General features: G+C 42.5%; 1 protein-coding gene across 1 annotated transcript; it reads right to left on the reverse strand.

Annotated features, from left to right (window-relative positions):
- Window positions 1-9,734: 9,734 nt before the first annotated feature.
- Window positions 9,735-11,392, reverse strand: LOC134101248 (uracil-DNA glycosylase-like). The gene is made up of 4 exons (XM_062554845.1): window positions 11,286-11,392; window positions 11,037-11,125; window positions 10,359-10,537; window positions 9,735-10,005 (listed from the first exon to the last, which is right to left on the reverse strand). The coding sequence occupies exons 1-4, from the start codon at window positions 11,390-11,392 to the stop codon at window positions 9,865-9,867; spliced, it is 516 nt and encodes a 171-aa protein (XP_062410829.1). The 3' UTR covers window positions 9,735-9,864.
- Between the last annotated feature and the right edge of the window lie 728 nt (window positions 11,393-12,120).

Here is a 12,120-nt window from a genome sequence, read left to right on the forward strand (position 1 = left end):
AAGGAGTGGTACGATTCCTGCCCTGTCTGAAAAACAGGCTCCCACGCACTGACAGTGCTCCAGTCTCAACATATTATAATTGTAACATAATATGAGTAACAAGAAGTAATGGTTTGTGGATGTTTTAAATTTGCTAAATTAAAGTTTAACAATACATATTTACATACAGTGTCAAACTGTATGTAAATATGTTATACTGATATGTAATATTGTGGTTCACTGTACTTAATGGGATTACTTCATTGTGGTTACGTAATGTAGATTATGTATAGATTATTCGTATTTCTACACATGATTATTCCCATGTGTTATCTCATCAAACCACATGTGGAAAACTCCCTCTTTGTCCAGCACTCAAGATGCTTCTCAGCAATACCCATTATAGCCATATATCCTGTTGAACAAACACAGAACTACTGAACTGAGAACGATGCAACTACAAGCATATGAAACTGTAAGAATGTACTGACAGCATGGCCTTACGATAAGCAGACAAAACTACACCAGTACAGAAGCATAGACATGTCAGTGAATGAGCACTGAAGGTCACCAGAACACCAGAAGGTCATCCCCAACACCTATATAAGCAAAGGGAAGAAAAACAGCAGCCTGCAGATTTTAAGATGGCTTGGGTGTTTGAGGTTTAAAGACAACACTTAGAAGCTGCCAATGGTTTCACACGTGGATATCAAGTAGCGGTAAAATGTTTGAGAAAGAGTAATCTCTGTGAAAGGTTTCAGGAAACAAGCTCTGTACTAAGCCAAGTTGGCTCTGTGTAATAATTTGATGTTGATGACCCTGTGATGGCATGCTTCACTAGGCCAAGGCAGAGATTACGGAAGTGCATGACTAGGGCCACAACACTCAACGGATGAAAATCTGACACCAAGGCTGAGATGAGGTAAGAGGATGTGTGTGTGTGTGTCTCCGTGTGTGTGTGTGTGTGTGTGTGTGTGTGTGTGTGTGTGTGTGTGTGTGTGTGTGTGTGTAGAGAGAAAGAGGGAGGGAGAGAGAGAGAGAGAGAGAGAGAGAGAGAGAGAGAGAGAGAGAGAGAGAGAGAGAAGAGAGCAAGGGAGAGACAGCTACATGTTACTGGCCAAGATGGAAAAAGGGTTAGATGCACAGGCTTGGATTTATTACAACTTTCCAAATTAGCATGATTAAGGAGATATCGAGGGAAGAGAGGCAGAGATAGCAAAGCGGGAGCAGAGTGAAAGAAAGAGAAAGAAATAGCCACTTATTGGCCAAAGTAAAAACAGTTTTAAATGCCAGAGCCAAATGATCTATTGGATTCACTGAGACTTCCCAAATTAGCATGGCTGAGAACCAAGGGTGAGTGATGGAAAGATGAATCCAGAGAGAAAGCGAGAATGTCAGCGCGACATGACAAGGAGGACAGGGAGTGGGAGCGAGAGAGCAACAAGACACCCCATTTTAATGGCCGCCATCAGAGGGGGAACAGGAGAGGCGGCACGGCCATCTCTCGCCAGGCATCAGCGGAGAGGCCGGCCCATTGTCTCCGTCACCCCCACCGGCCCCCGGGGCCGGATCCGGTTACTCCTCGCTCACGGTGGCCAGCCGCTCCTGAAAAGCCACCACAACGTCCGCTTTCGGGGTCAGTGACTGACACTGTGTCACCTAGGGCAACACCCGCCGCTGGCCTAGATAGCCGCAAGAAACTCAAGAGTCCGGGCTTTTGTGTGGCGTCACCTGTCACCAAGTCTAGTGGCGTGCTAATGGTGATGGCTCTGCAACCGCCTTGCTAAATGTCCTCGATGCAAGCATGCTTAAAAATGTATTAAACCACGGCCCCCCCCCAGAGTGGGGAGGGTTGGCTATATGTAACATGGGTAGACCGGAGTGTTATGTCTGGAAACGTTTTTAACGCTGTTTCACACTGTTCCAGTGTTAGTCGTATTTATTGTGTTAGAGAAACACTCGTGGTGTTATCAACTGGAAAGTATGGTTGGAGTGACTCAAGATTCAAATGAAATTGAATTACAATTTTGTTCCAATTGTGTGTGCTCTCTTGAAAACACAGTAAGATCTCATACTAATGTTTTCTAACAAAGTTTTATCTTTTGGCTCTTATTATACCATAGTAAACCATGTATTGAACAATTTTTGCATTCAATCATTCTACAACACAAAAAAAGAATAATTTACACTGTAGATTCTACAGTAACAAAAGATACACATTCAACATAGAGATACAGCAGACAGAGACTCATTATGCTCTTAAAAAGCAGAGTACCTGGATATCCATTGCTTTGTCTGGTCTCATTCAGTGAACATGCAATCCAGCCAGCGTGCTTTGGCGGTCCATTTCCAACTAACCTTTTCACTGCCAAATTAGCCCACACATGACTAGGGCGTTGACCAAAAGCGGGCGAGGGTTCGATTTTGACTCTTGCGGTATGGGTAACCCTAATGAGGAGTGCCCGTGTGCGCGTCGCTCTCCGCTCTCCGCTCTCTCGCTCACACTCTCTCTCTCTCTCGCTCGCTCTCTCTCTCTCTGACGGCCTCCGCTGGGGTGCCCGGTTAAGAGGGCCGTGGCCCGGAGGTGTAGCCTCTCGTGCGGGCAGCCGCGGCTTCCTGCCCTGCCTGGTCCATTCAGCCTAATGAGCTGAGTCTGGCTCTGCGCTCCAGCCTACCTGCTGAATCATTTATCGGGGGGGGGGGGGGGCAGGAAAAGATCCCCCGTTCGGCATTACTCCTATTAGCCTCCTCCACCGCCACCACTTCAGCCACTTCCACCGCAACCCCACTGCGTGTAACACAAGGCTCCAGAAACAGTATCCTCCACCTGCATCGAATCTCCATCCCAACCCCACCCCACCCCACCCCACCCCACCTTTCCTCTCCTCTAATACCCCCCCCCCCTTCCTGCATACACAAAATTACAGGCAGGCCCGGAGTCCAGTTACTGATCTTTGATTAGGCCGATCCGTTTTCAGCTAATTACTAACCACTCATCAATGCCTGATGCAGATGGCAGCTCCTTTCCGTCCCCTGAACGGGCCCCACTGATGCTTAGACGCACATGCCATGGAGCCACTTAGGGCATGTCAATACACACTATCAATAGAGGTATCTGTTACTATTTATAGTCATTGTAGGGAGCATACAGTATACGTGGTATTGTTATGGTGATACAGCACAGCGCCAAGTGGTGCCACTTGTAGGAGCTTTTCTAGGTCAACCTTTATGGATAACAATACTTAGTAAGTAAGTAGGTAAGTATAAGTTACTTCCATGGTGAAACTCCTCTCCTGTTTTGCATAGACGTATAGCGAACATTTGTAATACAACAGGTTTATTGGTTGAATTGCTTCTTTCATTTACATATCGTTAACTTGTCTGGTATATAATAGCATCCTTGCTTTCCAATAGTCTGATATGCATCACTTTGGATACAGGCAGAACTAAAGGTTGAAAATAGCACACAAAAAAAAAAAAACATTTCAAAGTTGTATGGTTATATCAAGGACAGGAAGGTTGTGACAGTAAGTCATATCATTGTCGAGAGAAGTCGACAAAGGAGTTGTATAAAATAATTAGGTTGAATTCTCCGTATTTTAAGTTAGTCCATTACATAATTCAGTCTGTGCTTTCACTTTTGGAGAATTATGGATGTTAAAACTGAACATCGTGCAAGCACAATCAAAGATGTGTCCCATTACCGGTGACGCCTGAATGCTTCTAGTTACACTATCCGCTCAACCTGTCAGACCACAATCAGGTCTCTGATTGATGAGCACTGCTTTTCATGCAGGATGAGTTGACTCAATTAAGAATGCATGGTTATTGTGTGCTTAGAGTCTCCAGGACAGGATGCAGTGTTACATAAAGCCTCAACAGGTGGTTTTGGGAACGGCATGCTGTATTTACATTGACATATATTCATTGAGCAGTTGCTTTCATCCAAAGCGATTTACAGCAATAATAACTTTCAAGCTACAGTGCAGAAGAGAGCTTGACTAGAAATAATACTGCATCTGTCAATACTATTACTAGAGGATAGGAGTGTCTACATTATAGTAGTGTCTACATTAGGCCTATCAGTACCAGTCAAAGTGTGATGGAGGCGGAAGTGGTAGATAGAAGTAGAGGAGGGAAGAGAGGGACGAGGAGAAGAAGGAGGTAGATGAGGGAAGATAAAACAGATGTATCACTCCATATAGGAGTGCTGATTTGTGAGTATTGTGAGTCATCGTGGGGCAGCATTATGATACAAGTGTCTTTATTTACCTGTGTTTGGACACACCTGTTAGTACCACAAACAGTAAAAGAGTCTGTGTTGCTTTGATGATCTGCTTCATAGATTTGATTCATGCTTCAGAAGAAGCAAACAAATTGGTATTTTGTCAATGCTTTTCTTTGTAATTCCCTGTCAGTGACAGTCAATCATTTTCTTCAGTTGATGACTGAAATGAACTTTTACAAGAAGAGTTTACTACTGATTGTGCCCAAACGCAATACTACACAACAGAAATTAGTCCAAATTAGCAGTTTTGTTGTCTCGTCTTCTTGAGTTGATAACCAGTTACAGTCTTATACCTAGGGGATTCTTTCCCAGGGCCTCCTCTGCATTGTAGTTGGGATGTTGTTCCTCATTTTGTAAGTTGCTCTAGAAAGAAGTGTCTGCTAAATGAATGAAATGAATGAAGGTAAAACATGGGACAGAATATTTTGTGGGTCGCCTCAAGTTCATTCTGATGTCCCTCGGAATGAATGCTTCAGTGTCCGTTCTTTTTCCGAGCTACCTGCATGGGTCTCGTCCAGCCTTTAACTAGCCCAACACTTCCATCCTCACTCTGATTTAGCACAGAGCCCAAGGAATCCAATTACACTGGAGTCAAAGGGGTTGGGTCTCTATAATAAACTTTATGCTGAGTAATGTTACAAGGACAAGTGGACATTATTTAGTTCTCTTTTATGTCTCTCTGTCTCTCTGAAGTTTAGCTACATTTTCAGTAATCTCTGTTTGTATGACTGTCTATCTCTATGACTGACTGACTGACTGACTATCTGCCTGCCAATTATATTTAATTATCGATAGGTTCATTAAATTGACTGAAATAACAAGAGCAAAATGAAGTAGAGCAGGCCACACAGAGGTGATCCACTGATGAAAGGTCAGTGAGCGGGTCAGTTTGACAAAGGAATGAATTACTTCAAAATCAGCAAAACATACACTCAAAATGTTCAAAATTCCAGTTGTAAGGGTATGTATTCATAAATTGTATACAATCCAGTGGCTTGTATAAAGAATGACTTGTTACTTTCTCTAGTCAAAACTATGAATAGATAAAAAAAAAACACAGTTTGTCCAGTATCAGCCTTGCCTGGAGAATTAGCAAACTAAACTGAATTAAAAGAAGCATCCACACAGACAAAAGAGTGCAAATGTCAACATGATGTACACCGTGCCAAGTAGACACATGTAGATAAAACTTCCAGTAAGCAAAATCAGTGTCAAACATCTAAAGCAGTAGTGGTAGTGTGCCCATCCCCACCGCCGGTGAGGTGCAGCCAGGGCAAAAGGGGCTGGATTAGAATGAGGTGCCTGAGGAAGACCCAGCAGGGTTGAAATGCTGCAGCACATTACTGTAAACATATGGGGCAAATAGCAGAGTGCGGGCACCTCACACATCTAGCTATACTCACATTCCCAAACACTGCGACCCTACAGTAGCTCTCTGTGTGCAATCACTGCACGATGTGTTATTTTTGCATAAAGGCACCTGTTACTTGTCTGACTAGAAATGCAAAAGTACATCACAGCCAACAATCCAGCGCACTTCGCTTCAGTCTGAGTCAGTGAGCTGGTTTTGCTCCAAGACCAAAAGTCTTGAACAAGGTGAAGGCTAAAGTGACCTGACCGACAGGCAGGTCCCTGGCCAGAAGGCCACAGAGGCCAAAGACACACAGGATAGCCACATCAATATTGAGCAGTCCACTTAACCTTACAGAGACCAGCAACATCTAACTGATCCTTTATTTATAATCGCAAATAGACACAACTGCCTAGCACCCTACACACACCACACCATACCGCAGACCGCATGTGATTCCATGCTGTTGGACCTGAGACTGACCTGTGATGTAGCAGGATAGCAGTAACAGGACTATAGGATTCCGATGCCGTCTCAGTTGCACTCATGTCGCAAATATCATTAATAACCATGTAAGTCGGGTTCAAACTTGAACAGTGAACAGTGAGACATCATTCATAGCAAGAACATTTGCTGTACTAGGCAGAGACAACACAGGTACTGTAGTAGTAGCCAGTGTAGCAAGATTACGAAGACATTGGATAAGTGTAACCTGAGTAAATGCATTTTATCGTCCTGCCCGGTGGGTGAGTTACCTTCGAATCCATGTTCCCGTTAGCCGCGTGGACAGGCTGCAGTGAATGATCCAGTTCCAGTGGACTCCTGGGTGACTGTGGCGGGACGTGGTGTGTGGTATCACCCTTGTTGCCGAGAGAGAGAGAGAGAGAGAGAGAGAAAGAGAGAGAGAGAGAGGGAGAGGAGACTGTGGCGATGGCTATGCCTTGTCCAGGCAGAGGCAGAAGAGGAGTAGACCTAAAAATGCTGAAGTGGGACAGCACACACTTTACCTATATCACCTGGATTTATGGGTATCCCACAATGCAGTAGTCTCTCTTGCATTGGTGTCATAGTGTCCTAATTTCCTTCACCCACCATCTACCTCTCTCCCCCCCTCTCTCTCTCTCTCACTCACACACACACACACACACGCACACACGTGCACACGAACACACACACACACACACACACACACACACACACACACACACACACACACACACACACTCCCACTACTTCTCCCACTTTTTTCTCATACACTCTGTGTCTACCTCTTCCTCTCTCCGTGACTCTCCCCCAATGTCTCTTTCTCTCTACCTCCTTCTCCCTCTGTTCCTCCCTCCTTCTCTCCCTGGCCTCATTCTGGGATGCTGCTTCAGGCAAAGTGGACTAGACCTAAAAACATCCCAATCATAAACATTTAAGAGAAGACAGACTGAAGAAAAATTAGCACATCATGCTAGTTTCAATCTCACTGGGTGAATAAACTTTTCAACTTTGAAATAAGTTTACATGGAGAGTCGGGCTGGAAACACGTACTGATATTATAAAAGTTGTTGTGGTAACATATAATGCTAAAGGAAGACACAGAACGTTCTGTATCTGCAAGTGTATCTTTCGTTCTTTATGAGCTTATTTTCAGTTATTGAACTTAGCAAACTTCAATATCTCCTCTCTCCAAATGTCTCGTTTTGACCTTCCATTCAAACAGTCTTCTTTTCTCCAGCACTCTCTCTTCGACTTTCACCTCATGAACCTGTGTATCGCTTGAACCAGATTCGGACACAAACAGGTCATCTTTTTGTGCCTCCACAAAACACAGCAGGTGCCGCCTCAGCTAGTGAACAGCTATGTGTGTCATGGGATGTGTATGTTGAGGTAAGCTAGGCAGGCAACAGCAGGAGGACTGCATATAGACCTGTCACGGTATTGCAGGCTTGCGGCCATGGCAATTTAAAGTTGCAGGCTGTGATTATTAGTTTCGGGGTATTTAATCTCACTCTCCTTTATTTGTTCCTTTTGAGAATACAGTATCTCTGAAAACAAACTTTTATTTTGTACACATAAATTGTTCTGTAAATAAGACCAAGCCATTTCTAGCCAATAAACATGTTGTCTCACAAGCATGGCCGCTAGTTGTACAACCCCATGTGTAAAATGCAAATAAACTCATATTTAGCTGCAAAAAGGACACCGGCAACATCTAAAATGTTGAAAATGACATAAATTACTATGTCACGGAGGAAGAGTCTAGGGCGCCAAAATGGCCTGTCTGCAATCCAGACCTGTCAAATCAGGTGCATCATAGAATTAAAAATATGATTAAGAATACCCTATACTGTTGAGCAACTGAATTCCTATACCGGGCAGAAATGGGACAACATTTGATTCTCAGAACTCTAGCAACTGGTCTCCTCAGTTCCTAAACATTTACAGAATGTTGTTAAATGGAGAAGTGAAGCAGCACAGCAATAAACTTGCCCACATCCCAACTTTTATTTGAAACATGCTGCTGGCATCAAATTCAAAAATGAACATATATTTTCCATGAAATAATTTAAACAATTGATATGTTGTCTATGTCCTTTTTGCAGCTAAATATGGGTTTATGAGATTTGTAGTATCATTCTGTTTTTATTTGCATTTTACACAACGTTCCAACTTTTTCTGATTTGGGGTTGTAATGTGATTGGCTGTTGAGCTGAATTGTCAACAGCCATTCACCCAAATGACAGACCTACTGTATACCTTTAACTGCTCAGTGAGACTCTGGGTGTAAATTGTTTCATCTCCAGTCTGGGCATGGAGAGACCCTAACCACACTTACTGAATCTGCCTACTATACAAGAATAGACTACAGGCACGTACCTGTATTTACCTTCCACTGACTGAGTAATATGAGTCGAGTTATCACTCTCAATGAATAGAAACACGAGAGCTCCGAGGATATGACCAGGTAACTTTAAGCTGGTAATTAAATGCGCCTTGATTACCATACAAATGCAACTGTCAAGTTAGTTTTAAAAGACATTTGAGCAGTTTTAGACTTTAAAAAGCGAAAGGTTTATGTGCAAATCTCAGACTATTAAGACACATTAACTTCAAAGTTTAGTTAGGAATAAGCTTCACATTCATCACTACATTTGTATACAGAAATCATATTTATACAATGATAAACGCAGTACATCTCACACACACACACACACACACACACACACACACACACACACACACATTTGTGTGTCTAGTCTTCAATGCCACTTGGCTGACCAACAAAATGTGCACAAAAAAAAGCAACTGAGCTGAAAGGACATTTTTCATCAAGCCACAAGGACAACATGGAAATAATACTCTCTGATGCAACTGTCTACCGTAACAAGACACTAACTATGTACCGCATCCAATGTGCTCACATCAACTGCATTCATCATGCATGTTCATTGCAGACACTTCTACTCTTCCCTCTATTGGTATGATGTATTAGTGCAACTTCAAATTCTCCTTGACAGTAAACCCATTCTATAGCCTGGGAACACTCAAGATATTCACAATTGCACAACTGGGAGAGGGTCTGGAGAAGGTTCATTGACTAATGACTTCCAGCAGTGGTGTAACTAACAATTAAATTAAACTTGAATTGGGACATTAAACTCTTACCAATCTTGTAAATGAAGGTTTTAAATGCAGTTGTTTACTCAGTTCCAAAGAAATACACATCCATCCCAGATTGAGATTGTAGGCTATTTGCATGCATGTTTTAGGGACATTGGAAATGGGCTTCAATGGCCTCTTGATGGCTACTGACCTGAAGAGCAAATCTAAAAATTTGCTGAAAGGGTATTCCCAGTGATGCGCCTTATTTAGCATCAAACAATGCTTAAATATCGAGGGCTGAGAACCAAAGGGGCGTATATCACCTGAAAGCTCTTGATGAGCTCTCTTAGCTGACAAAATTATAGAAGTAAAATATTAATAAATATATAGTTACTGAACAAAAACCTGTGAACATATACTGTAGAAGCAGTTAGATTTGTTTTGGCTCTCCTGTAAAGTTGGTGAAATGTCACTTACGCCCCTTTGGTTCTCAGCCCTCGATATGTTGTCTTGTCACAATAATGATTTGAGGCTGTAGCTTAAATGATATTGTCAAACAAACTTACTTACATTTTTGCTATACTAATGTATTTAAAAAGCCAGCTGATATATAAAAGTGTTATGAAATAGTGGCACTCCTAAATTGAGCAGAGTCTCAGAGAGCGGTCCAGTCCACGGGGGTCGTCCCTGACCCTCTGAGCAGTTCATTTGTCTTGGAGAAGTGTCTGCATCCAAAGAAGCCACGGTCAGCTGAGTACGGTGATGGGTGTGACGTCTGGAGGACATGATGGTATCTCTGGAAAACGGCAGTTCCGTGGAATCATAATTAACGTAAAGTGGACTTTATGAAATGTCTCTAATGAAATACTTTAAAGACTTAGATTCCCATCTAGTCAATCAGATTTTAAGACATTAGATGGTATTTGTATTACTTGTTTCAAAACCACTTAGAAACAGAGCAACACTATGCTCATTGCTTGTATGCTCATTGCAGTCCATTGTTGTAAAATATCACCACAAGATATGTTTTGAGATTGTTGATATACACTTTTTTAATTTAATGTACTTTAACTTCATATTGCACTTTTGGAATGACTTTGGTTGCTTTTAAATGTGCTGTACAATGATGCGCTCTACTCAGACTCTCACCCTGTCTATGATGGAGCCTTTCCTCTGGGCGTAAGAGCCCCACAGCAGGAACACCAGGCTTCTGAGACTCCTGCTGAGCCAGTGCACCACTGCGTCGGTGAAGGTCTCCCAGCCCTGCTCAGTGTGGGAGCTGGGCGCATGGGCCCGCACCGTCAGCACGGCATTTAGGAGCAAAACGCCTGGCAGCATAAAAGGGAGAAAGAAGGGGAGGGGGGGATAACCTCTTTAAATTAGATTAATTAATGCTATTTATAGTTTATGTCAACAGATCTCTGTGATCAATAACACATCAGTCATGCATTAACAATGAAACTGTATGGACCAAACATACAGTATAAACATATTCTGGTCACAGATCTTTGTCAATGTGTAGCAAGCGATGAAGGAAGAACTGGCATCAAAAATGAAGTGTACTTTCACTGTAGCAGCTGCAGGGACAAACAGTACCAATAGGGGGCAGTATTGACCATGTAAGATATCTGGGGCTGATCTGGGATATGAAATGTGCTATAGCTATTCAAATGAAATGACTTGGCTTGACTTGACTAATCTGTCATTTATTCCCCTTATTCAGATAAGAGGAAATCTCTCCAGACCAACATGCAGAGGAAATTCAAATTAGTAACAGGTGTGTCTGTGTTCACCCAGCTATAGTCCATACTTCAGAGCACTGTTTACCTTGTGTAGCCCATCCGGTCAGGTCACCATGTCCAGGATGCTTGAAGTCCTTTATATCAGCAGTCAGCTCTGCATAGATATTCTCTAGACTGAGGGGTCACAGTAACATTAAGCCAAGAGGTAACATTTTCTTTTTTAAAATTTAAAAATAATGTATGTGTTTCTCCATAAAAACGACCCATATGCTTGATTCACTAACACATAAAGTGTTATATTTCAGCATACAGACTTTATAGCCAAGAGTCATACCTGGGAGGAGGTAGACCAGGCTTCTTCACACTGAAGCATAGACCATGGGCCTGGCCAGGGCGGTGGTACGGGTCTTGACCAAGGATAACAACCTTCACCTTCAACATCATAAATAAAATCTGATGTACTGCGTGTCTCAAAGACATCCGAATACGTCAGAGATTATGTCATATTGAAATTATGTCATATGTTCTGTCCTCTCAGATAGAAGGAAAGTTTGGAGTATCCATGTTCCTGTAGATCTCTTCCAGTCAGTAGTTGTCTGGCCACATTTTTATCAAAATTATGCATTTTATCAATTTTATCATTATGCATTTCATATCTTTAAGTACAATTAATGTGCACCTTTTCAATGGCACACAAATGGGTCCAAGAGAAGACTTGTTCTGGGGCTGGATACACCGTAAAACATTCTCGCTCCAGCGCAATGAACGATGCTAACTGAAATATTAAAAGAAATTAGGCCCGGTCGACACATTGTTCACCATTTTGATTAGCCTATGTCTATTGGAGGCAAAAGATGCCAAATAAATTGACTGAACAGATTGAACAGAAAGTATCCAATACCTTTGTGAAGTATGGTTTAGAAAATTCTGCACCAAGCTCTTTTCGCCAGCTTTCCCCAATAGGTACAGAAACATTGCGAGCTGCTAACCTCTGCAGGGCAGCCTGGCGTTTCTGCTCTATTAGAGCAAGTTGCTCATGAGTCAGATCCGGCATTATAGGGCCAGTTGCCTGGGAGCAATGAAGAGACAACAAACAAACTGGAACTCTAATGATTATATGTTGAGTCACACTTTACTTGGATTACTACAAATGATTGACAAACTAACTG

The sequence above is a fragment of the Sardina pilchardus genome, chromosome 14, assembly GCF_963854185.1.
Source record: "Sardina pilchardus chromosome 14, fSarPil1.1, whole genome shotgun sequence".
In the NCBI taxonomy this organism is placed as follows: Eukaryota; Metazoa; Chordata; class Actinopteri; order Clupeiformes; family Clupeidae; genus Sardina; species Sardina pilchardus.

Coding starts and splice junctions, on each gene's coding strand:
- LOC134101248 (XM_062554845.1), bottom strand. CDS start 11,392: ATGTTGAAGGTGAAGGTTGTTATCCTTGGTCAAGACCCGTACCACCGC. Junction 11,126..11,285: donor CCTGGTCTACCTCCTCCCAG/GTATGACTCTTG, acceptor GTGACCCCTCAG/TCTAGAGAATATCTATGCAG. Junction 10,538..11,036: donor GACCGGATGGGCTACACAAG/GTAAACAGTGCT, acceptor TTATGCTGCCAG/GCGTTTTGCTCCTAAATGCC.